Source organism: Heptranchias perlo, unplaced genomic scaffold (genome assembly GCF_035084215.1).
Source record: "Heptranchias perlo isolate sHepPer1 unplaced genomic scaffold, sHepPer1.hap1 HAP1_SCAFFOLD_464, whole genome shotgun sequence".
In the NCBI taxonomy this organism is placed as follows: domain Eukaryota; kingdom Metazoa; phylum Chordata; class Chondrichthyes; order Hexanchiformes; family Hexanchidae; genus Heptranchias; species Heptranchias perlo.
In genome coordinates, this window is record NW_027139478.1 from 74,031 (window position 1) to 101,601 (window position 27,571).

At 47.0% G+C, this 27,571-nt stretch overlaps 1 protein-coding gene across 1 annotated transcript in view; it reads right to left on the reverse strand.

The window, feature by feature from the left end:
• Positions 1 to 707: 707 nt before the first annotated feature.
• Positions 708 to 27,571, reverse strand: part of LOC137313308 (uncharacterized) — a 76,376-nt gene continuing 49,512 nt past the window's right edge. Inside the window, exon 6 of the mRNA XM_067979418.1 lies at positions 708 to 2,693. Within this exon, the coding sequence (XP_067835519.1) occupies positions 708 to 2,693 (1,986 nt within the window). The remainder of the gene's footprint in view (positions 2,694 to 27,571) is intronic.

Genomic DNA, 27,571 nt, shown 5'->3' on the forward strand with positions numbered 1-27,571 from the left:
ATTCTCCATGAATGGAGCTGGGAGTCATCTATTCTCCATGAATGGGGTTGGGAGTCACCTATACTCCGTGAATGGGGCTGGGAGTCACCTATACTCCGTGAATGGGGCTGGGAGTCACCTATACTCCGTGAATGAAGCTGGGAGTCACATATACTCCGTGAATGGGGCTGGGAGTCACCTATTCTCCATGAATGAAGCTGGGAGTCACCTATTCTCCATGAATGAAGCTGGGAGTCACCTATACTCCGTGAATGGGGCTGGGAGTCACCTATTCTCCATGAATGGAGCTGGGAGTCACCTATACTCCATGAATGGAGCTGGGAGTCACCTATACTCCATGAATGGGGCTGGGAGTCACCTATTCTCCATGAATGAAGCTGGGAGTCACCTATTCTCCATGAATGAAGCTGGGAGTCACCTATACTCCGTGAATGGGGCTGGGAGTCACCTATACTCCGTGAATGGGGCTGGGAGTCACCTATACTCCATGAATGTAGCTGGGAGTCACCTATACCCCGTGAATGGAGCTGGGAGTCACCTATACTCCGTGAATGGGGTTGGGAGTCACCTATACTCCATGAATGGAGCTGGGAGTCACCTGTACTCCGTGACTGGGGTTGGGAGTCACCTATACTCTGCGATTGAAATATTCCATGGTTGGGAGCCCTTCATTGCCTGGGGCTCTTAGCTATTCTCGTGTTTTATTACTAAAACCACCCATCATCCCTGAGAAAAGCTGGTACCTCTTGATTGCTGGTCTCCTCCTCCTCATCTCCATACTTGTAGATATATTTCTCTTGTTCCATAATACAGGGTACCTTGGCCACATTCGATGCGGTTTCATTGTGGAGTGAAGCCATTTGCTGGTCTTGTCCGTGATGTGTGTGGGCTGCCCAGGACCTCCTGGAGGCAGTGGTGTTCTGACCAGCCATGCCACTGCCAGTGTTCCACTCTCCCTCTAAGCCTTGCTTGGCTTGAGAACCTCTAGGTTGCAGCCTAACCTCAGCACACACAAAGAGATTAGGGGCCGAAGTGGTGACTAGCTTCCTAGATGTTGGCGTTCGATTAAAATCTTCATTCCCAGTTGAGTTCTTGGCGAGTTCCCTTTTGCAGGTCGTGTACATAATATCAGAGCAGATACTTTGACTGGAGCAGTCAGTTTTACTCCAGATCTCTTCAAGCTCCTTTTCATCTTCTTCAAACTGTTCATGATCTGGGTGAAAGACCTCCATGGAGGTATCAAGAATTCTTGGGGCCTTATCTCCACATTCCCATAAGGTTGGGTTTTCAGACATTTCTGCAGGGCCTTCGCAAAGACCCTCCTCTTCTCTCCCACCCAGAGAACCTGCTCCTTTGGAGGCCAATTGATCTCGATGGGACCTCAGTTTGGGGCAGTCTCTGGGCACTTCACATTCCACATGATCTGCGACTGAGCTACGAATAACTTCCGTCTCAGTGAGGTGGTGGGTCTGTGTGGTGGCAGGATCAAGGATATCACGGCTGTTATCGACTTCAGACTCAGACAGATAATCACTGATCTCCTCACGTGAGTCAGAAGGTGTGGGTCTTTCTAACTCACCTGGAGTATCAGTGCCAGGATGATCTGGACCACTCGGTTGCTCCACCTCTCCGCCTTCTGTCAAACCATTCTGCTGGTACTCAGTACCTGACCAATTTAACTGGCCTGATGACTTTAGCAAGGCCGCTAGCTTGTCCCACTCGTCGCCGATTTGCTCGTGGAGAGCACTGGTGCCAGACTCTCTGCAAAGTTTGAAGTCTGTAAACGCAGCCGAGGACCTGCACTGAAGTCTTTGTCGAGGTCGATCATCTCTGTTGAAGACGGAGTCTGATCCATGGCTCTTCAAGTGGTCAGGGTCCAGTTCAGGGATTGGGTGTTGGAGCCATGGATTGATGCTTTGCTGACCTGTGGCTCCTTTTGGGATCTCTTTGCAAATTTCCCCATGATCCTTTGGCTCTTGTTGCTTCACGACGGGTCGGTCAGGAGCCATTTTGCCCGGACACTGGACACCTCCGATTGTACTACGGTCCTCGGTGACCTTTGACACGAAGCGATCAGGCCGCCATTTTGCCTCGCCATCGGGGTAGCCGTTATTTCGTCCTTCCTCACTAGCTCCTTTTCTGACCCGCTGAGATCCGAGACCCACCAGATCCGGGCACTGGGCACATTCAGGACTAAACGCTGAATGTAGAGAAGGGTACCTGGGGATGGCAGCGATCCAAGTCAACCCAGTGCTAGACCAGCTCAGATTGGGCTTGGAGCTTCCAGGGGCACATTCCTTATCAATGTCCTCAGCAAGTGGATTCTCAACATCCGCGAAGCTCGGGCTAGGACCTCCGAGGCCCGATTTCTTTGTTTTAGGGGGCCAAGTGTTGTGGGAACAGATGATCCTTCCAACTGGTGTCCCCACAGAGTTCAGACGGGGGCTCGTGACCTTCTGTACGGCCTCTCTGCAATCTTTCACCTTCGCCCTTCTGCCTCTCCTCTTGAGGCTGCTGAAGATAGAGTTGGTGCCTGGTTTTGGCCGGGTCGGGAAGGAGAGGCTGCTGACCTTTGTCACAGAGCAGGCCTTGGTTTGGGGGTCCTCTACGCAGAATCCATGAGCCAGAGGGAGGCTTTGACGGGCGATCTTCTTGACGTTCTCTTGCTCATTCACTTGCAGATAAGCACTCACCTGGTAATCACAACACAACATTACGGTAGGTCCAATCGAACCAGCATTCCTGGCCAGGAACAATATCACAGGGCTCCCCAAAGAAACATCTCCTCAACCCAACCCGCATCCTGCCAAGTGTTGGTCAGGCCAACATGTGGCGGGGCAGGTCCAACTGTAAGCACCAGAGGTGGGGTAATACAGGGAATGAAGCTGAGGAGGAGGAGTGTGAAATATTGGATGGGATAAACATAGTGAGAGAGGAAGTATTAAGGGGTTTAGCATCTTTGAAAGTGGATAAATCACCAGGCCCGGATGAAATGTATCCCAGGCTGTTAAAAGAAGCCAGGGAGGGAATAGCGGAGGCTTTAACAATCATTTTCCAAACTTCACTGGATACAGGCGCAGTGCCGGAGGATTGCAGGACTGCTAACGTTGTGCCATTGTTTAAAAAGGGAGCGAGGGATAGACCGAGTAATTACAGGCCAGTCAGTCTAACCTCGGTGGTGGGCAAATTATTGGAATCAATTCTAAGGGACAGGATAAATCATCATTTAGAAAGACACGGGTTAATCAAGGACAGTCAGCATGGATTTGTTAAGGGGAGGTCGTGTCTGACTAACTTGATTGAATTTTTCGAGGAGGTGACAAGGAGGGTCGATGGGTGTAGTGCCATTGATGTAGTCTACATGGATTTTAGCAAGGCTTTCGACAAGGTCCCACATGGCAGATTGGTCAAAAAAGTAAAAACCCATGTGATCCAAGGGAATGTGGCAAATTGGATCCAAAATTGGCTCAGTTGCAGGAAGCAAAGGGTAATGGTCGTCAGGTGTTTCTGCGACGGGAAGGCTGTTTCCAGTGGGGTACTGCAGGGCTCGGTATGAGGTCCTTTGCTTTTTGTGGTATACATTCATGATTTGGACTTAAATGTAGGGGGCGTGATTAAGAAATTTGCAGATGACACAAGGATAGGCCGTGTGGTTGATAGTGAGGAGGAAAGCTGTAGACTGCAGGAAGATATCAATGGACTGGTCAGGTGGGCAGAAAAGTGGCAAATGGAATTCAATCCGGAGAAGTGTGAGGTAATGCATTTGGGGAGAGCAAACAAGGCAAGGGAATACATAATAAATGGGAGGATACTGAGAGGTGTGAAGGAGGTGAGGGACCTTGGGGTGCATGTCCACAGATCCCTGAAGGTAGCAGGACAGGTAGATAAGGTGGTTAAGAAGGCATATGGAATACTTTCCTTTATTAGCTGAGGCATAGAATATAAGAGCAGGGATGTTATGCTGGAACTGTATAAAACACTGGTTAGGCCACAGCTTGAGAACTACGCACAGTTCTGGTCACCACATTACAGGAAAGATGTGATTGGGTACAGAGGAGATTTACGAGGATGTTGCCAGGACTGGAGAATTTTAGCTGTGATGACAGATTGGATAGGCTGGGGTTGTTTTCCTTGGAACAGAGGAGGCTGAGGGGTGATTTGATTGAGGTGTACAAAATTACGAGGGGCCCAGATAGACTGGATAGGAAGGACCGATTTCCCCTAGCGGAGGGGTCAATAACCAGGGGGCATAGATTTAAAGTGATTGGTAGAAGTATTAGAGGGGAGCTGAGGATAAATTTTTCCCCCAGAGGGTGGTGGGGGTCTGGAACTCACTGCCTGAGAGGGTGATCGAGGCAGAAAACCCTCAACCCATTTAAAAAATACCTTGATGTGCACCTGAAGAGCCGTGACCTACAGGGCTACGGATGTGGGAAAGTGGGATTAGGTTGGGTGGCTCGTTTCTCAGCCGGCATGGACACGATGGGCCGAATAGCCTCCTTTTGTGCTGTAAATTTTCTATGATTCTATCAGCAACTTTCAAAACTCTGTTGAGTTTCTCAAGTTCAGCAGTCATTCACTTTACTAACAGTGTCACCAATAGTGTCAAATCAATAGTGATATCGTCACTAGTCTGGGATTCTTCAGCAATTGAGTGACACAACTGTACCTATTAATTCCCCTCCCTCACACTGTCACACAGTGACCCCTCTCCCCCCCAGCACCCTGTGTTACTGACTGTATCTCGACTGATGTTAATCCCTCTCCCTCACACTGTCACTCAGTAACCCCTCTCCCCCCAGCGCCCTGTGTTACTGACTGTATCTCTACTGATGTTAATCCCTCTCCCTCACACTGTCACTCAGTAACCCCTCTCCCCCAGCACCCTGTGTTACTGACTGTATCTCTACTGATGTTAATCCCTCTCCCTCACACTGTCACTCAGTAACCCCTCTCCCCCAGCGCCCTGTGTTACTGACTGTATCTCTACTGATGTTAATCCCTCTCCCTCACACTGTCACTCAGTAACCCCTCTCCCCCAGCGCCCTGTGTTACTGACTGTATCTCTACTGATGTTAATCCCTCTCCCTCACACTGTCACTCAGTAACCCCTCTCCCCCCAGCGCCCTGTGTTACTGACTGTATCTCTACTGATGTTAATCCCTCTCACTCACACTGTCACTCAGTAACCCCTCTCCCCCAGCGCCCTGTGTTACTGACTGTATCTCTCCTGATGTTAATCCCTCTCACTCACACTGTCTCTCAGTAACCCCTCTCCCCCCAACACCCTGTGTTACTGACTGTATCTCTACTGATATTAATCCCTCTCCCTCACACTGTCTCTCAGTAACCCCTCTCCCCCCAGCGCCCTGTGTTACTGACTGTATCTCTACTGATGTTAATCCCTCTCCCTCACACTGTCACACAGTAACCCCTCTCCCCCCAGCACCCTGTGTTACTGACTGTATCTCTACTGATGTTAATCCCTCTCCCTCACACTGTCACTCAGTAACCCCTCTCCCCCAGCGCCCCGTATTACTGACTGTATCTCGACTGATGTTAATCCCTCTCCCTCACACTGTCTCTCAGTAACCCCTCTCTCCCCCAGCACCCTGTGTTACTGACTGTATCTCTACTGATGTTAATCCCCCTCCCTCACACTGTCACTCAGTAACCCCTCTCCCCAGCACCCTGTGTTACTGACTGTATCTCTACTGATGTTAATCCCTCTCCCTCACACTGTCACTCAGTAACCCCTCTCCTCCCAGCGCCCTGTGTTACTGACTGTATCTCTACTGATATTAATCCCCCTCCCTCACACTGTCTCTCAGTAACCCCTCTCTCCCCCAGTGCCCTGTGTTACTGACTGTATCTCTACTGATATTAATCCCTCTCCCTCACACTGTCACTCAGTAACCCCTCTCCTCCCAGCGCCCTGTGTTACTGACTGTATCTCTATTGATGTTAATCCCTCTCCCTCACACTGTCACTCAGTAACCCCTCTCCCCCAGCACCCTGTGTTACTGACTGTATCTCGACTGATGTTAATCCCTCTCCCTCACACTGTCACTCAGTAACCCCTCTCCCCCAGCACCCTGTGTTACTGACTGTATCTCGACTGATGTTAATCCCTCTCCCTCACACTGTCACTCAGTGACCCCTCTCCCCCCAGCGCCCTGTGTTACTGACTGTATCTCTACTGATGTTAATCCCTCTCCCTCACACTGTCACTCAGTAACCCCTCTCCCCCCAGCACCCTGTGTTACTGACTGTATCTCTACTGATGTTAATCCCTCTCCCTCACACTGTCACTCAGTAACCCCTCTCCCCAGCACCCTGTGTTACTGACTGTGTCTCTACTGATGTTAATCCCTCTCCCTCACACTGTCACTCAGTAACCCCTCTCCCCCCAGCACCCTGTGTTACTGACTGTATCTCTACTGATGTTAATCCCTCTCCCTCACACTGTCTCTCAGTAACCCCTCTCCCCCCAGCGCCCTGTGTTACTGACTGTATCTCTACTGATGTTAATCCCTCTCCCTCACACTGTCACTCAGTAACCCCTCTCCCCCCAGCGCCCTGTGTTACTGACTGTATCTCTACTGATATTAATCCCTCTCCCTCACACTGTCACTCAGTAACCCCTCTCCCCCCAGCGCCCTGTGTTACTGACTGTATCTCTGCTGATGTTAATCCCTCTCCCTCACACTGTCACTCAGTAACCCCTCTCCTCCCAGCGCCCTGTGTTACTGACTGTATCTCTATTGATGTTAATCCCTCTCCCTCACACTGTCACTCAGTAACCCCTCTCCCCCCAGCACCCTGTGTTACTGACTGTATCTCGACTGATGTTAATCCCTCTCCCTCACACTGTCACTCAGTGACCCCTCTCCCCCCCAGCACCCTGTGTTACTGACTGTATCTCGACTGATGTTAATCCCTCTCCCTCACACTGTCACTCAGTAACCCCTCTCCCCCCAGCGCCCTGTGTTACTGACTGTATCTCTACTGATGTTAATCCCTCTCCCTCACACTGTCACTCAGTAACCCCTCTCCCCCAGCACCCTGTGTTACTGACTGTATCTCTACTGATGTTAATCCCTCTCCCTCACACTGTCACTCAGTAACCCCTCTCCCCCAGCGCCCTGTGTTACTGACTGTATCTCTACTGATGTTAATCCCTCTCCCTCACACTGTCACTCAGTAACCCCTCTCCCCCAGCGCCCTGTGTTACTGACTGTATCTCTACTGATGTTAATCCCTCTCCCTCACACTGTCACTCAGTAACCCCTCTCCCCCCAGCGCCCTGTGTTACTGACTGTATCTCTACTGATGTTAATCCCTCTCACTCACACTGTCACTCAGTAACCCCTCTCCCCCAGCGCCCTGTGTTACTGACTGTATCTCTCCTGATGTTAATCCCTCTCACTCACACTGTCTCTCAGTAACCCCTCTCCCCCCAACACCCTGTGTTACTGACTGTATCTCTACTGATATTAATCCCTCTCCCTCACACTGTCTCTCAGTAACCCCTCTCCCCCCAGCGCCCTGTGTTACTGACTGTATCTCTACTGATGTTAATCCCTCTCCCTCACACTGTCACACAGTAACCCCTCTCCCCCCAGCACCCTGTGTTACTGACTGTATCTCTACTGATGTTAATCCCTCTCCCTCACACTGTCACTCAGTAACCCCTCTCCCCCAGCGCCCCGTATTACTGACTGTATCTCGACTGATGTTAATCCCTCTCCCTCACACTGTCTCTCAGTAACCCCTCTCTCCCCCAGCACCCTGTGTTACTGACTGTATCTCTACTGATGTTAATCCCCCTCCCTCACACTGTCACTCAGTAACCCCTCTCCCCAGCACCCTGTGTTACTGACTGTATCTCTACTGATGTTAATCCCTCTCCCTCACACTGTCACTCAGTAACCCCTCTCCTCCCAGCGCCCTGTGTTACTGACTGTATCTCTACTGATATTAATCCCCCTCCCTCACACTGTCTCTCAGTAACCCCTCTCTCCCCCAGTGCCCTGTGTTACTGACTGTATCTCTACTGATATTAATCCCTCTCCCTCACACTGTCACTCAGTAACCCCTCTCCTCCCAGCGCCCTGTGTTACTGACTGTATCTCTATTGATGTTAATCCCTCTCCCTCACACTGTCACTCAGTAACCCCTCTCCCCCAGCACCCTGTGTTACTGACTGTATCTCGACTGATGTTAATCCCTCTCCCTCACACTGTCACTCAGTAACCCCTCTCCCCCAGCACCCTGTGTTACTGACTGTATCTCGACTGATGTTAATCCCTCTCCCTCACACTGTCACTCAGTGACCCCTCTCCCCCCAGCGCCCTGTGTTACTGACTGTATCTCTACTGATGTTAATCCCTCTCCCTCACACTGTCACTCAGTAACCCCTCTCCCCCCAGCACCCTGTGTTACTGACTGTATCTCTACTGATGTTAATCCCTCTCCCTCACACTGTCACTCAGTAACCCCTCTCCCCAGCACCCTGTGTTACTGACTGTGTCTCTACTGATGTTAATCCCTCTCCCTCACACTGTCACTCAGTAACCCCTCTCCCCCCAGCACCCTGTGTTACTGACTGTATCTCTACTGATGTTAATCCCTCTCCCTCACACTGTCTCTCAGTAACCCCTCTCCCCCCAGCGCCCTGTGTTACTGACTGTATCTCTACTGATGTTAATCCCTCTCCCTCACACTGTCACTCAGTAACCCCTCTCCCCCCAGCGCCCTGTGTTACTGACTGTATCTCTACTGATATTAATCCCTCTCCCTCACACTGTCACTCAGTAACCCCTCTCCCCCCAGCGCCCTGTGTTACTGACTGTATCTCTGCTGATGTTAATCCCTCTCCCTCACACTGTCACTCAGTAACCCCTCTCCTCCCAGCGCCCTGTGTTACTGACTGTATCTCTATTGATGTTAATCCCTCTCCCTCACACTGTCACTCAGTAACCCCTCTCCCCCCAGCACCCTGTGTTACTGACTGTATCTCGACTGATGTTAATCCCTCTCCCTCACACTGTCACTCAGTGACCCCTCTCCCCCCAGCGCCCTGTGTTACTGACTGTATCTCTACTGATGTTAATCCCTCTCCCTCACACTGTCTCTCAGTAACCCCTCTCCCCCCAGCGCCCTGTGTTACTGACTGTATCTCTGCTGATGTTAATCCCTCTCCCTCACACTGTCACTCAGTAACCCCTCTCCTCCCAGCGCCCTGTGTTACTGACTGTATCTCTATTGATGTTAATCCCTCTCCCTCACACTGTCACTCAGTAACCCCTCTCCCCCCAGCACCCTGTGTTACTGACTGTATCTCGACTGATGTTAATCCCTCTCCCTCACACTGTCACTCAGTGACCCCTCTCCCCCCAGCGCCCTGTGTTACTGACTGTATCTCTACTGATGTTAATCCCTCTCCCTCACACTGTCTCTCAGTAACCCCTCTCCCCCCAGCGCCCTGTGTTACTGACTGTATCTCTACTGATGTTAATCCCTCTCCCTCACACTGTCACTCAGTAACCCCTCTCCCAGGTGACTTTAGAGCTCTGGTTTCTCCCCCACTGGGGGTCTTCCTCGCCTCATGTCTGGGTCTGTTGTCGACTCATTGATAGAGATTGATAGCTAGGATCAGACAATAACTCCACTATCGTTGTATCGTGCGATTACCGGGATGGCAGGAGGTGAGCTCCAAGGACCGTGGTCTTTTCTTGTCCAGCAATTCCCACTTGCCTCATCTTTTGATCACCCTTGGTGCTGCCCTGCACTGTGGGCCTTGTTCCTTATCCTGGGTTACTCAACAAACAGACCAAATGCGCATGCACACACTCACAGACAATGGAAGCACAGCAACCACAATGAGAAATTGAAGGCCATGACACTACTGTGGTACAAGAGAGCTCACACCAGTCCATGCCGAAGACACCGAGAGCAAACCACACTTTCCATGCAGGTGGCCCACACCATCCAATTACCTCATCGTGGCCTCGACGGACAGCCTCTTTCCTTCGCTTTCGACTGCCAAAAGTATTCCCTAAAATCCCCTGGCACCTCTTCCAAAAACTTTTAGAGGGCTTTGCTGGACAGGCAGAGGACTGAGGGAAAGTGGGAAAGTGAGAGACAGAGAGGAGACCAGAGGTGAGAATGGGAAAAGCACAATTAGAAAACACGACCACCCACTTCCATCTCCCACAATGCTCCGGAAGGAACATACATGTGAGACATACTCAGGGGATAGTGGACCCACCCTGATCATGTGTAATGGACCCACCCTGATCATGTGTAATGGGCCCACCCCGATCATGTGTAATGGGCCCACCCCGATCATGTGTAATGGACCCACATTGATCATGTGTAATGGACCCACCCTGACCATGTGTAATGGGCCCACCCTGATCATGTGTAATGGGCCCACCCCGATCATGTGTAATGGGCCCACCCCGATCATGTGTAATGGTCCCACCCTGATCATGTGTAATGGGCCCACCCTGATCATGTGTAATGGGCCCACCCCGATCATGTGTAATGGGCCCACCCTGATCATGTGTAATGGGCCCACCCTGATCATGTGCAATGGACCCACCCTGATCATGTGTAATGGTCCCACCCTGATCATGTGTAATGGACCCACATTGATCATGTGTAATGGACCCACCCTGACCATGTGTAATGGGCCCACCCTGATCATGTGTAATGGGCCCACCCCGATCATGTGTAATGGGCCCACCCCGATCATGTGTAATGGGCCCACCGCGATCATGTGTAATGGGCCCACCCTGATCATGTGTAATGGTCCCACCCTGATCATGTGTAATGGGCCCACCCTGATCATGTGTAATGGACCCAACCTGATCATGTGTAATGGACCCACCCTGATCATGTGTAATGGACCCACCCTGATCATGTGTAATGGACCCACCCTGATCACGTGTAATGGACCCACATTGATCATGTGTAATGGACCCACATTGATCATGTGTAATGGACCCACATTGATCATGTGCAATGGACCCACCCTGATCATGTGTAATGGACCCACATTGATCATGTGTAATGGACCCACATTGATCATGTGTAATGGACCCACCCTGATCATGTGTAATGGACCCACATTGATCATGTGTAATGGACCCACATTGATCATGTGTAATGGGCCCACCCTGATCATGTGTAATGGGCCCACCCTGATCATGTGTAATGGGCCCACCCTGATCACGTGTAATGGACCCACCCTGATCATGTGTAATGGACCCACCCTGATCATGTGTAACGGGCCCACCCTGATCATGTGTAACGGGCCCACCCTGATCATGTGTATCGGGCCCACATTGATCATGTGTAATGGGCCCACCCTGATCATCTGTAATGGGCCCACATTGATCATGTGTAATGGACCCACATTGATCATGTGTAATGGGCCCACCCTGATCATGTGTAAATGGTACACCCTGATCATGTGTAATGGGCCCACCCTGATCATGTGTAATGGGTTCACGTTGATCATGTGTAATAGGCCCACGTTGATGAGCTGTAATGGGCTGACCCTGATCATGTGTAATGGGCCCACATTGATGATGTCTAATGCGCCCTTATGGCACATGTGTGTGACTTCCTGTTCATCTCTCTTTCTCTGATTTCCCATTGATCTCTCTCTCTCTGATTTCCCATTGATCTCTCTCTCTCTCTGTGATTTCCCATTGATCTCTCTCTCTCTCTGTGATTTCCCATTGATCTCTCTCTCTCTGATTTCCCATTGATATCTCTCTCTCTCTGTGATTTCCCAATGATCTCTCTCTCTCTCTGTGATGTCCCATTGATCTCTCTCTCTCACTGTGATTTCCCATTGATCTCACTCTCTGTGATTTCCCATTGATCAATCTCTCTGAGATTTCCCATTGATCTCTCTCTCTGATTTCCCATTGATCTCTCTCTCTCTGTGATTTCCCATTGACCCCTCTCTCTCTCTCTGATTTCCGATTGATCTCTCTCTCACTCTCTCTGTGATTTCTCATTGATCGCTCTCTCTCTGTGATTTACCATTGATCCTTTGCTCTCTCTGATTTCCCATTGATCTCACTGTCTCTCTGTGATTTCCCATTGATCTCTCTCTGTGTGATTTCCCATTGATCTCTCTCTCTCTCTGCTTTCCAATTGATCTCTCTCTATCTGTGATTTCCCATTGATCTCTCTCTCTATCTGTGATTTCCCATTGATCTCTCACTCTCACTCTCTCTGTGATTTCCCATTGATCTCTCTCTCTCTGTGAGTTCCCATTGATCTCACTCTCTCAGTGATTTCACATTGATCTCTCACTCTCTCTGTGATTTCCCACTGATCTCTCTCTCTCTCTGTGATTTCCCATTGATCTCTCTCTCTCTGTGATTTCCCACTGATCTCTCTCTCTCTGTGATTTCCCATTGATCTCTCACTCTCTGTGATTTCCCACTGATCTCTCACTCTCTCTGTGATTTCCCATTGATCTCTCTCTCTGTCTCTCGCAGTGATTTCCCATTGATCTCTCTCTCTCGCAGTGATTTCCCACTGATCTCTCTTTCTCGCAGTGATTTCCCATTGATCTCTCTCCCTCGCAGTAATTTCCCACTGATCTCTCTCTCTCGCAGTGATTTCCCATTGATCGCTCTCTCTCTCTGTGATTTCCCATTGATCTCTCTCTCTCTGTGATTTCCCATTGATCTCTCTCTCTCTGTGATTTCCCATTGATCACTCTCTCTCTCTGATTTCTCATTGATCTCTCTATGATTTCCCAATGATCTCTCTCTCTGTGATTTCCCATTGATCTCTCTCTCTCGCTGTGATTTCCAATTGATCTCTCTCTCTGTGATTTCTCATTGATCTCTCTCTGTGACTTTCCAATGATCTCTCTCTCTCTCTGTGATTTCCCATTGATCTCTCTCTCTCTCGCAGTTATTTCCCACTGATCTCTCTCACTCGCAGTGATTTCCCATTGATCTCTCTCTCTCTCTGTGATTTCACATTGATCTCTCACTCTCTGTGATTTCCCAGTGATCTCTCTCTCTCTCTGTGATTTCCCATTGATCTCTCTCTCTGTGATTTCCCACTGATCTCTCTCTCTCTGTGATTTCCCATTGATCTCTCACTCTCTGTGATTTCCCACTGATCTCTCTCTCTCTCTGTGATTTCCCATTGATCTCTCTCTCTCTCGCGCAGTGATTTCCCATTGATCTCTCTCTCTCGCAGTGATTTCCCACTGATCTCTCTCTCTCTCTCGCAGTGATTTCCCATTGATCTCTCTCTCTCGCAGTGATTTCCCATTGATCTCTCTCTCTCTCTGTGATTTCCCATTGATCTCTCTCTCTGTGATTTCTCATTGATCTCTCTCTGTGATTTCCCAATGATCTCTCTCTATCTGTGATTTTCCCATTGATCTCTCTCTGTGATTTCCCATTGATCTCTCTCTCTCTGTGATTTCCCATTGATCTCTCTCTCTGTGATTTCCCATTGATCTCTCTCTCTCACTGATTTCCCACTGATCTCTCTCTCTCTCTGTGATTTCCCATTGATCTCTCTCTCTGTGATTTCCCACTGATCTCTCTCTCTCTGTGATTTCCCATTGATCTCTCACTCTCTGTGATTTCCCACTGATCTCTCTCTCTCTCTGTGATTTCCCATTGATCTCTCTCTCTCTCTCTCGCAGTGATTTCCCATTGATCTATCTCTCTCGCAGTGATTTCCCACTGATCGCTCTCTCTCTCGCAGTGATTTCACATTGATCTCTCTCTCTCGCAGTGATTTCCCATTGATCTCTCTCCCTCGCAGTAATTTCCCACTGATCTCTCTCTCTCTCTCTCGCAGTGATTTCCCATTGATCTCTCTCTCTCTGTGATTTCCCATTGATCTCTCTCTCTCTGATTTCCCATTGATCTCTCTCTCTCTGATTTCCCATTGATCTCTCTCTCTCTGATTTCCCATTGATCTCTCACTCTCTCTGTGATTTCCCACTGATCTCTCTCTCTCTCTGTGATTTCCCATTGATCTCTCTCTCTCTCTGATTTCCCACTGATCTCTCACTCTCTCTGTGATTTCCCATTGATCTCTCCCTCTGTCTCTCGCAGTGATTTCCCATTGATCTCTCTCTCTCTCGCAGTGATTTCCCACTGATCTCTCTTTCTCGCAGTGATTTCCCATTGATCTCTCTCCCTCGCAGTAATTTCCCACTGATCTCTCTCTCTCGCAGTGATTTCCCATTGATCGCTCTCTCTCGCAGTGATTTCCCATTGATCTCTCTCTCTCTCTCTGTGATTTCCCATTGATCTCTCTCTCTCTGTGATTTCCCATTGATCTCTCTCTCTTGCAGTGATTTCCCATTGATCTCTCTCTCTGTGATTGCTCATTGATCTCTCTCTGTGATTTCCCAATGATCTCTCTCTCTCTGTGATTTCCCATTGATCTCTCTCTCTCTGTGATTTCCCATTGATCACTCTCTCTCGCAGTGATTTCCCACTGATCTCTCTCTGTGATTTTCCAATGATCTCTCTCACTCTCTGTGATTTCCCATTGATCTCTCTCTCTCGCAGTGATTTCCCACTGATCTCTCTCACTCGCAGTGATTTCCCATTGATCTCTCTCTCTCTGTGATTTCACATTGATCACTCTCGCTCTCTCTCGCAGTGATTTCCCATTGATCTATCTCTCTCGCACTGATTTCCCACTGATCTCTCTCTCTCTCTGTGATTTCCCATTGATCTCTCTCTCTGTGATTTCCCACTGATCTCTCTCTCTCTGTGATTTCCCATTGATCTCTCACTCTCTGTGATTTCCCACTGATCTCTCTCTCTCTCTGTGATTTCCCATTGATCTCTCTCTCTCTCTCTCGCAGTGATTTCCCATTGATCTATCTCTCTCGCAGTGATTTCCCACTGATCGCTCTCTCTCTCGCAGTGATTTCACATTGATCTCTCTCTCTCGCAGTGATTTCCCATTGATCTCTCTCCCTCGCAGTAATTTCCCACTGATCTCTCTCTCTCTCGCAGTGATTTCCCATTGATCTCTCTCTCTCTGTGATTTCCCATTGATCTCTCTCTCTCTGATTTCCCATTGATCTCTCTCTCTCTGATTTCCCATTGATCTCTCTCTCTCTGATTTCCCATTGATCTCTCACTCTCTCTGTGATTTCCCACTGATCTCTCTCTCTCTCTGTGATTTCCCATTGATCTCTCTCTCTCTCTGATTTCCCACTGATCTCTCACTCTCTCTGTGATTTCCCATTGATCTCTCTCTCTGTCTCTCGCAGTGATTTCCCATTGATCTCTCTCTCTCTCGCAGTGATTTCCCACTGATCTCTCTTTCTCGCAGTGATTTCCCATTGATCTCTCTCCCTCGCAGTAATTTCCCACTGATCTCTCTCTCTCGCAGTGATTTCCCATTGATCGCTCTCTCTCGCAGTGATTTCCCATTGATCTCTCTCTCTCTCTCTGTGATTTCCCATTGATCTCTCTCTCTCTGTGATTTCCCATTGATCTCTCTCTCTTGCAGTGATTTCCCATTGATCTCTCTCTCTGTGATTACTCATTGATCTCTCTCTGTGATTTCCCAATGATCTCTTTCTCTCTGTGATTTCCCATTGATCTCTCTCTCTCTGTGATTTCCCATTGATCACTCTCTCTCTCTGATTTCTCATTGATCTCTCTGTGATTTCCCAATGATCTCTCTCTCTGTGATTTCCCATTGATCTCTCTCTCTCTCGCTGTGATTTCCAATTGATCTCTCTCTCTGTGATTTCTCATTGATCTCTCTCTGTGATTTTCCAATGATCTCTCTCTCTCTGTGATTTCCCATTGATCTCTCTCTCTCTCGCAGTGATTTCCCACTGATCTCTCTCACTCGCAGTGATTTCCCAGTGATCTCTCTCTCTCTGTGATTTCCCATTGATCTCTCTCTCTGTGATTTCCCACTGATCTCTCTCTCTCTGTGATTACCCACTAATCTCTCTCTCTCTGTGATTTCCCACTGATCTCTCTCTCTCTGTGATTTCCCACTGATCTCTCTCTCTCTGTGATTTCCCACTGATCTCTCTCTCTCTGTGATTTCCCACTGATCTCTCTCTCTCTGTGATTTCCCACTGAACTCTCTCTCTGTGATTTCCCGTTGATCTCTCTCTCTCTGTGATTTCCCATTGATCTCTCTCTCTGTGATTTCCCACTGATCTCTCTCTCTCTCTCGCAGTGATTTCCCATTGATCTCTCTCTCTCGCAGTGATTTCCCATTGATCTCTCTCTCTGTGATTTCCCATTGATCTCTCTCTCTGTGATTTCCCATTGACCCCTCTCTCTCTCTCTGATTTCCGATTGATCTCTCTCTCACTCTCTCTGTGATTTCTCATTGATCGCTCTCTCTCTGTGATTTAACATTGATCCTTCTCTCTCTCTGATTTCCCATTGATCTCACTGTCTCTCTGTGATTTCACATTGATCTCTCTCTGTGTGATTTCCCATTGATCTCTCTCTCTCTGCTTTCCAATTGATCTCTCTCTATCTGTGATTTCCCATTGATCTCTCTCTCTCTCTGTGATTTCCCATTGATCTCTCACTCTCACTCTCTCTGTGATTTCCCATTGATCTCTCTCTCTCTGTGAGTTCCCATTGATCTCACTCTCTCAGTGATTTCACATTGATCTCTCACTCTCTCTGTGATTTCCCACTGATCTCTCTCTCTCGCAGTGATTTCCCATTGATCTCTCTCTCTCTCTGTGATTTCCCATTGATCTCTCTCTCTCTGTGATTTCCCATTGATCTCTCTCTCTTGGAGTGATTTCCCATTGATCTCTCTCTCTGTGATTTCTCATTGATCTCTCTCTGTGATTTCCCAATGATCTCTCTCTCTCTGTGATTTCCCATTGATCTCACTCTCTCTGTGATTTCCCATTGATCACTCTCTCTCTCTGATTTCTCATTGATCTCTCTGTGATTTCCCAATGATCTCCCTCTCTGTGATTACCCATTGATCTCTCTCTCTCTCGCTGTGATTTCCAATTGATCTCTCTCTCTGTGATTTCTCATTGATCTCTCTCTGTGATTTTCCAATGATCTCTCTCACTCTCTGTGATTTGCCATTGATCTCTCTCTCTCGCAGTGATTTCCCACTGATCTCTCTCACTCGCAGTGATTTCCCATTGATCTCTCTCTCTCTGTGATTTCACATTGATCTCTCTCGCTCTCTCTCGCAGTGATTTCCCATTGATCTATCTCTCTCGCACTGATTTCCCACTGATCTCTCTCTCTCTCTGTGATTTCCCATTGATCTCTCTCTCTGTGATTTCCCACTGATCTCTCTCTCTCTGTGATTTCCCATTGATCTCTCACTCTCTGTGATTTCCCACTGATCTCTCTCTCTCTCTGTGATTTCCCATTGATCTCTCTCTCTCTCTCTCGCAGTGATTTCCCATTGATCTATCTCTCTCGCAGTGATTTCCCACTGATCGCTCTCTCTCTCGCAGTGATTTCACATTGATCTCTCTCTCTCGCAGTGATTTCCCATTGATCTCTCTCCCTCGCAGTAATTTCCCACTGATCTCTCTCTCTCTCTCTCGCAGTGATTTCCCATTGATCTCTCTCTCTCTGTGATTTCCCATTGATCTCTCTCTCTCTGATTTCCCATTGATCTCTCTCTCTCTGATTTCCCATTGATCTCTCTCTCTCTGATTTCCCATTGATCTCTCACTCTCTCTGTGATTTCCCACTGATCTCTCTCTCTCTCTGTGATTTCCCATTGATCTCTCTCTCTCTCTGATTTCCCACTGATCTCTCACTCTCTCTGTGATTTCCCATTGATCTCTCCCTCTGTCTCTCGCAGTGATTTCCCATTGATCTCTCTCTCTCTCGCAGTGATTTCCCACTGATCTCTCTTTCTCGCAGTGATTTCCCATTGATCTCTCTCCCTCGCAGTAATTTCCCACTGATCTCTCTCTCTCGCAGTGATTTCCCATTGATCGCTCTCTCTCGCAGTGATTTCCCATTGATCTCTCTCTCTCTCTCTGTGATTTCCCATTGATCTCTCTCTCTCTGTGATTTCCCATTGATCTCTCTCTCTTGCAGTGATTTCCCATTGATCTCTCTCTCTGTGATTGCTCATTGATCTCTCTCTGTGATTTCCCAATGATCTCTCTCTCTCTGTGATTTCCCATTGATCTCTCTCTCTCTGTGATTTCCCATTGATCACTCTCTCTCGCAGTGATTTCCCACTGATCTCTCTCTGTGATTTTCCAATGATCTCTCTCACTCTCTGTGATTTCCCATTGATCTCTCTCTCTCGCAGTGATTTCCCACTGATCTCTCTCACTCGCAGTGATTTCCCATTGATCTCTCTCTCTCTGTGATTTCACATTGATCACTCTCGCTCTCTCTCGCAGTGATTTCCCATTGATCTATCTCTCTCGCACTGATTTCCCACTGATCTCTCTCTCTCTCTGTGATTTCCCATTGATCTCTCTCTCTGTGATTTCCCACTGATCTCTCTCTCTCTGTGATTTCCCATTGATCTCTCACTCTCTGTGATTTCCCACTGATCTCTCTCTCTCTCTGTGATTTCCCATTGATCTCTCTCTCTCTCTCTCGCAGTGATTTCCCATTGATCTATCTCTCTCGCAGTGATTTCCCACTGATCGCTCTCTCTCTCGCAGTGATTTCACATTGATCTCTCTCTCTCGCAGTGATTTCCCATTGATCTCTCTCCCTCGCAGTAATTTCCCACTGATCTCTCTCTCTCTCGCAGTGATTTCCCATTGATCTCTCTCTCTCTGTGATTTCCCATTGATCTCTCTCTCTCTGATTTCCCATTGATCTCTCTCTCTCTGATTTCCCATTGATCTCTCTCTCTCTGATTTCCCATTGATCTCTCACTCTCTCTGTGATTTCCCACTGATCTCTCTCTCTCTCTGTGATTTCCCATTGATCTCTCTCTCTCTCTGATTTCCCACTGATCTCTCACTCTCTCTGTGATTTCCCATTGATCTCTCTCTCTGTCTCTCGCAGTGATTTCCCATTGATCTCTCTCTCTCTCGCAGTGATTTCCCACTGATCTCTCTTTCTCGCAGTGATTTCCCATTGATCTCTCTCCCTCGCAGTAATTTCCCACTGATCTCTCTCTCTCGCAGTGATTTCCCATTGATCGCTCTCTCTCGCAGTGATTTCCCATTGATCTCTCTCTCTCTCTCTGTGATTTCCCATTGATCTCTCTCTCTCTGTGATTTCCCATTGATCTCTCTCTCTTGCAGTGATTTCCCATTGATCTCTCTCTCTGTGATTACTCATTGATCTCTCTCTGTGATTTCCCAATGATCTCTTTCTCTCTGTGATTTCCCATTGATCTCTCTCTCTCTGTGATTTCCCATTGATCACTCTCTCTCTCTGATTTCTCATTGATCTCTCTGTGATTTCCCAATGATCTCTCTCTCTGTGATTTCCCATTGATCTCTCTCTCTCTCGCTGTGATTTCCAATTGATCTCTCTCTCTGTGATTTCTCATTGATCTCTCTCTGTGATTTTCCAATGATCTCTCTCTCTCTGTGATTTCCCATTGATCTCTCTCTCTCTCGCAGTGATTTCCCACTGATCTCTCTCACTCGCAGTGATTTCCCAGTGATCTCTCTCTCTCTGTGATTTCCCATTGATCTCTCTCTCTGTGATTTCCCACTGATCTCTCTCTCTCTGTGATTACCCACTAATCTCTCTCTCTCTGTGATTTCCCACTGATCTCTCTCTCTCTGTGATTTCCCACTGATCTCTCTCTCTCTGTGATTTCCCACTGATCTCTCTCTCTCTGTGATTTCCCACTGATCTCTCTCTCTCTGTGATTTCCCACTGAACTCTCTCTCTGTGATTTCCCATTGATCTCTCTCTCTCTGTGATTTCCCATTGATCTCTCTCTCTGTGATTTCCCACTGATCTCTCTCTCTCTCTCGCAGTGATTTCCCATTGATCTCTCTCTCTCGCAGTGATTTCCCATTGATCTCTCTCTCTGTGATTTCCCATTGATCTCTCTCTCTGTGATTTCCCATTGACCCCTCTCTCTCTCTCTGATTTCCGATTGATCTCTCTCTCACTCTCTCTGTGATTTCTCATTGATCGCTCTCTCTCTGTGATTTAACATTGATCCTTCTCTCTCTCTGATTTCCCATTGATCTCACTGTCTCTCTGTGATTTCACATTGATCTCTCTCTGTGTGATTTCCCATTGATCTCTCTCTCTCTGCTTTCCAATTGATCTCTCTCTATCTGTGATTTCCCATTGATCTCTCTCTCTCTCTGTGATTTCCCATTGATCTCTCACTCTCACTCTCTCTGTGATTTCCCATTGATCTCTCTCTCTCTGTGAGTTCCCATTGATCTCACTCTCTCTGTGATTTCCCACTGATCTCTCTCTCTCTCTGTGATTTCCCATTGATCTCTCTCTCTCTGTGATTTCCCACTGATCTCTCTCTCTCTGTGATTTCCCATTGATCTCTCACTCTCTGTGATTTCCCACTGATCTCTCACTCTCTCTGTGATTTGCCATTGATCTCTCTCTCTGTCTCTCGCAGTGATTTCCCATTGATCTCTCTCTCTCGCAGTGATTTCCCACTGATCTCTCTTTCTCGCAGTGATTTCCCATTGATCTCTCTCCCTCGCAGTAATTTCCCACTGATCTCTCTCTCTCTCGCAGTGATTTCCCATTGATCGCTCTCTCTCGCAGTGATTTCCCATTGATCTCTCTCTCTCTCTGTGATTTCCCATTGATCTCTCTCTCTCTGTGATTTCCCATTGATCTCTCTCTCTTGCAGTGATTTCACATTGATCTCTCTCTCTGTGATTTCTCATTGATCTGTCTCTGTGATTTCCCAATGATCTCTCTCTCTCTGTGATTTCCCATTGATCTCTCTCTCTCTCTGTGATTTCCAATTGATCTCTCTCTCTCTGATTTCTCATTGATCTCTCTGTGATTACCCAATGATCTCTCTCTCTGTGATTTCCCATTGATCTCTCTCTCTCTCGCTGTGATTTCCAATTGATCTCTCTCTCTATGATTTCTCATTGATCTCTCTCTGTGATTTTCCAATGATCTCTCTCTCTGTGATTTCCCATTGATCTCTCTCTCTCTCGCAGTGATTTCCCACTGATCTCTCTCTCTCGCAGTGATTTCCCATTGATCTCTCCCTCTCGCAGTGATTTCCCATTGATCTCTCTCTCTCTGTGATTTCCCATTGATCGCTCTCTCTCTGTGATTTCCCATTGATCTCTCTCTCTGTGATTTCCCATTGATCTCTCTCTGCGATTTCCCATTGATCTCTCTCTCTCGCAGTGATTTCCCATTGATCTCTCTCTCTCACTGTGATTTCACATTGATCTCTCACTCTCTGTGATTTCCCAGTGATCTCTCTCGCAGTGATTTCCCACTGATCTCTCTCTCTCTGTGATTTCCCATTGATCTCTCACTCTCTGTGATTTCCCACTGATCTCTCTCTCTCTCTGTGATTTCCCATTGATCTCTCTCTCTCTCTCGCAGTGATTTCCCATTGATCTCTCTCTCTCTCGCAGTGATTTCCCACTGATCTCTCTCTCTCTCTCGCAGTGATTTCACATTGATCTCTCTCTCTCGCATTGATTTCCCATTGATCTCTCTCCCTCGCAGTAATTTCCCACTGATCTCTCTCTCTCGCAGTGATTTCCCATTGATCTCTCTCTCTCGCAGTGATTTTCCATTGATCTCTCTCTCACTCGCAGTGATTTCCCATTGATCTCTCTCTCTGTGATTTCCCATTGATCTCTCTCTCTCTCTCTGTGATTTCCCATTGATCTCTCTCTCTGTGATTTCTCATTGATCTCTCTCTGTGATTTCCCAATGATCTCTCTCTCTCTGTGATTTCCCATTGATCTCTCTGTGATTTCCCATTGATCTCTCTCTGTGATTTCCCATTGATCTCTCTCTCTCGCAGTGATTACCCATTGATCTCTCTCTCCGTGATTTCCCATTGATCTCTCTCTCTGATTTCCCATTGATCTCTCTCTCTCTGATTTCCCATTGATCTCTCTCTCTCTGATTTCCCATTGATCTCTCTCTCTCTGTGATTTCCCATTGATCTCTCTCTCTTGCAGTGATTTCCCATTGATCTCTCTCTCTCTGTGATTTCCCATTGATCTCTCTCTCTCTGTGATTTCCCATTGATCTCTCTCTCTCTCTGATTTCCCACTGATCTCTCTCACTCTCTCTCTCACTCTCTCTGTGATTTCCCATTGATCTCTCACTCTCTCTGTGATTTCCCATTGATCTCTCTCTTTCTGTGATTTCCCATTGATCTCTCTCTCTTGCAGTGATTTCCCATTGATCTCTCTCTCTCTGATTTCTCATTGATCTCTCTCTGTGATTTCCCAATGATCTCTCTCTCTCTGTGATTTCCCATTGATCTCACTCTCTCTGTGATTTCCCATTGATCACTCTCTCTCTCTGATTTCTCATTGATCTCTCTGTGATTTCCCAATGATCTCTCTATCTGTGATTTCCCATTGATCTCTCTCTCTCGCTGTGATTTCCAATTGATCTCTCTCTCTGTGATTTCTCATTGATCTCTCTCTGTGATTTTCCAATGATCTCTCTCTCTCTGTGATTTCCCATTGATCTCTCTCTCTCTCGCAGTGATTTCCCACTGATCTCTCTCACTCGCAGTGATTTCCCATTGATCTCTCTCTCTCTTTGATTTCACATTGATCTCTCTCTCTCTCTCTCTCTCGCAGTGATTTCCCATTGATCTATCTCTCTCACAGTGATTTCCCACTGATCTCTTCCTCTCTCTGTGATTTCCCATTGATCTCTCTCTCTGTGATTTCCCACTGATCTCTCTCTCTCTGTGATTTCCCATTGATCTCTCACTCTCTGTGATTTCCCACTGATCTCTCTCTCTCTGTGATTTCCCATTGATCTCTCTCTCTCTCTCTCGCAGTGATTTCCCATTGATCTATCTCTCTCGCAGTGATTTCCCACTGATCTCTCTCTCTCTCGCAGTGATTTCACATTGATCTCTCTCTCTCGCAGTGATTTCCCATTGATCTCTCTCCCTCGCAGTAATTTCCCACTGATCTCTCTCTCTCGCAGTGATTTCCCATTGATCTCTCTCTCTCTGTGATTTCCCATTGATCTCTCTCTCTCTGATTTCCCATTGATCTCTCTCTCTCTGATTTCCCATTGATCTCTCTCTCTCTGATTTCCCATTGATCTCTCACTCTCTCTGTGATTTCCCACTGATCTCTCTCTCTCGCAGTGATTTCCCATTGATCTCTCTCTCTCTGTGATTTCCCATTGATCTCTCTCTCTCTGATTTCCCATTGATCTCTCTCTCTCTGATTTCCCATTGAGCTCTCACTCTCTCTGTGATTTCCCATTGATCTCTCTGTGATTTCCCATTGATCTCTCTCTCTCTGTGATTTCCCATTGATCTCCCTCTCTCTGTGATTTCCCATTGATCTCTCTCTGTGATTTCCCATTGATCTCTCTCTCTGATTTCCCATTGATCTCTCTCTCTCTGATTTCCCATTGATCTCTCTCTCTCTGATTTCCCATTGATCTCTCTCTCTCTGTGATTTCCCATTGATCTCTCTCTCTTGCAGTGATTTCCCATTGATCTCTCTCTCTCTGTGATTTCCCATTGATCTCTCTCTCTCTCTGTGATTTCCCATTGATCTCTCTCTCTCTCTGATTTCCCATTGATCTCTCTCACTCTCTCTCTCACTCTCTCTGTGATTTCCCATTGATCTCTCACTCTCTCTGTGATTTCCCATTGATCTCTCTCTTTCTGTGATTTCCCATTGATCTCTCTCTCTTGCAGTGATTTCCCATTGATCTCTCTCTCTGTGATTTCTCATTGATCTCTCTCTGTGATTTCCCAATGATCTCTCTCTCTCTCTGTGATTTCCCATTGATCTCACTCTCTCTGTGATTTCCCATTGATCACTCTCTCTCTCTCTGATTTCTCATTGATCTCTCTGTGATTTCCCAATGATCTCTCTATCTGTGATTTCCCATTGATCTCTCTCTCTCGCTGTGATTTCCAATTGATCTCTCTCTCTGTGATTTCTCATTGATCTCTCTCTGTAATTTTCCAATGATCTCTCTCTCTCTCTGTGATTTCCCATTGATCTCTCTCTCTCGCAGTGATTTCCCATTGATCTATCTCTCTCGCAGTGATTTCCCACTGATCTCTCTCTCTCTCGCAGTGATTTCACATTGATCTCTCTCTCTCGCAGTGATTTCCCATTGATCTCTCTCCCTCGCAGTAATTTCCCACTGATCTCTCTCTCTCTCGCAGTGATTTCCCATTGATCTCTCTCTCTCTGTGATTTCCCATTGATCTCTCTCTCTCTGATTTCCCATTGATCTCTCTCTCTCTGATTTCCCATTGATCTCTCTCTCTCTGATTTCCCATTGATCTCTCACTCTCTCTGTGATTTCCCACTGATCTCTCTCTCTCGCAGTGATTTCCCATTGATCTCTCTCTCTCTGTGATTTCCCATTGATCACTCTCTCTCTGATTTCCCATTGATCTCTCTGTGATTTCCCATTGATCTCTCTCTCTCTGTGATTTCCCATTGATCTCCCTCTCTCTGTGATTTCCCATTGATCTCTCTCTGTGATTTCCCATTGATCTCTCTCTCTGATTTCCCATTGATCTCTCTCTCTCTGATTTCCCATTGATCTCTCTCTCTCTGATTTCCCATTGATCTCTCTCTCTGTGATTTCCCATTGATCTCTCTCTCTTGCAGTGATTTCCCATTGATCTCTCTCTCTCTGTGATTTCCCATTGATCTCTCTCTCTCTGTGATTTCCCATTGATCTCTCTCTCTCTCTGATTTCCCATTGATCTCTCTCACTCTCTCTCTCACTCTCTCTGTGATTTCCCATTGATCTCTCACTCTCTCTGTGATTTCCCATTGATCTCTCTCTTTCTGTGATTTCCCATTGATCTCTCTCTCTTGCAGTGATTTCCCATTGATCTCTCTCTCTGTGATTTCTCATTGATCTCTCTCTGTGATTTCCCAATGATCTCTCTCTCTCTGTGATTTCCCATTGATCTCACTCTCTCTGTGATTTCCCATTGATCACTCTCTCTCTCTGATTTCTCATTGATCTCTCTGTGATTTCCCAATGATCTCTCTATCTGTGATTTCCCATTGATCTCTCTCTCTCGCTGTGATTTCCAATTGATCTCTCTCTCTGTGATTTCTCATTGATCTCTCTCTGTGATTTTCCAATGATCTCTCTCTCTCTCTGTGATTTCCCATTGATCTCTCTCTCTCGCAGTGATTTCCCACTGATCTCTCTCACTCGCAGTGATTTCCCATTGATCTCTCTCTCTCTTTGATTTCACATTGATCTCTCTCTCTCTCTCTCTCTCGCAGTGATTTCCCATTGAACTATCTCTCTCACAGTGATTTCCCACTGATCTCTTTCTCTCTCTGTGATTTCCCATTGATCTCTCTCTCTGTGATTTCCCACTGATCTCTCTCTCTCTGTGATTTCCCATTGATCTCTCACTCTCTGTGATTTCCCACTGATCTCTCTCTCTCTCTGTGATTTCCCATTGATCTCTCTCTCTCTCTCGCAGTGATTTCCCATTGATCTCTCTCTCTGTGATTTCTCATTGATCTCTCTCTGTGATTTCCCAATGATCTCTCTCTCTCTCTGTGATTTCCCATTGATCTCACTCTCTCTGTGATTTCCCATTGATCACTCTCTCTCTCTGATTTCTCATTGATCTCTCTGTGATTTCCCAATGATCTCTCTATCTGTGATTTCCCATTGATCTCTCTCTCTCGCTGTGATTTCCAATTGATCTCTCTCTCTGTGATTTCTCATTGATCACTCTCTGTGATTTTCCAATGATCTCTCTCTCTCTCTGTGATTTCCCATTGATCTCTCTCTCTCGCAGTGATTTCCCATTGATCTATCTCTCTCGCAGTGATTTCCCACTGATCTCTCTCTCTCTCGCAGTGATTTCACATTGATCTCTCTCTCTCTCGCAGTGATTTCCCATTGATCTCTCTCCCTCGCAGTAATTTCCCACTGATCTCTCTCTCTCGCAGTGATTTCCCATTGATCTCTCTCTCTGTGATTTCCCACTGATCTCTCTCTCTCTGTGATTTCCCATTGATCTCTCACTCTCTGTGATTTCCCACTGATCTCTCTCTCTCTCTGTGATTTCCCATTGATCTCTCTCTCTCTCTCGCAGTGATTTCCCATTGATCTCTCTCTCTGTGATTTCTCATTGATCTCTCTCTGTGATTTCCCAATGATCTCTCTCTCTCTCTGTGATTTCCCATTGATCTCACTCTCTCTGTGATTTCCCATTGATCACTCTCTCTCTCTGATTTCTCATTGATCTCTCTGTGATTTCCCAATGATCTCTCTATCTGTGATTTCCCATTGATCTCTCTCTCTCGCTGTGATTTCCAATTGATCTCTCTCTCTGTGATTTCTCATTGATCTCTCTCTGTGATTTTCCAATGATCTCTCTCTCTCTCTGTGATTTCCCATTGATCTCTCTCTCTCGCAGTGATTTCCCACTGATCTCTCTCACTCGCAGTGATTTCCCATTGATCTCTCTCTCTCTTTGATTTCACATTGATCTCTCTCTCTCTCTCTCTCTCGCAGTGATTTCCCATTGAACTATCTCTCTCACAGTGATTTCCCACTGATCTCTTTCTCTCTCTGTGATTTCCCATTGATCTCTCTCTCTGTGATTTCCCACTGATCTCTCTCTCTCTGTGATTTCCCATTGATCTCTCACTCTCTGTGATTTCCCACTGATCTCTCTCTCTCTCTGTGATTTCCCATTGATCTCTCTCTCTCTCTCGCAGTGATTTCCCATTGATCTCTCTCTCTGTGATTTCTCATTGATCTCTCTCTGTGATTTCCCAATGATCTCTCTCTCTCTCTGTGATTTCCCATTGATCTCACTCTCTCTGTGATTTCCCATTGATCACTCTCTCTCTCTGATTTCTCATTGATCTCTCTGTGATTTCCCAATGATCTCTCTATCTGTGATTTCCCATTGATCTCTCTCTCTCGCTGTGATTTCCAATTGATCTCTCTCTCTGTGATTTCTCATTGATCACTCTCTGTGATTTTCCAATGATCTCTCTCTCTCTCTGTGATTTCCCATTGATCTCTCTCTCTCGCAGTGATTTCCCATTGAACTATCTCTCTCGCAGTGATTTCCCACTGATCTCTCTCTCTCTCGCAGTGATTTCACATTGATCTCTCTCTCTCTCGCAGTGATTTCCCATTGATCTCTCTCCCTCGCAGTAATTTCCCACTGATCTCTCTCTCTCGCAGTGATTTCCCATTGATCTCTCTCTCTGTGATTTCCCACTGATCTCTCTCTCTCTGTGATTTCCCATTGATCTCTCACTCTCTGTGATTTCCCACTGATCTCTCTCTCTCTCTCTGTGATTTCCCATTGATCTCTCTCTCTCTCTCGCAGTGATTTCCCATTGATCTCTCTCTCTGTGATTTCTCATTGATCTCTCTCTGTGATTTCCCAA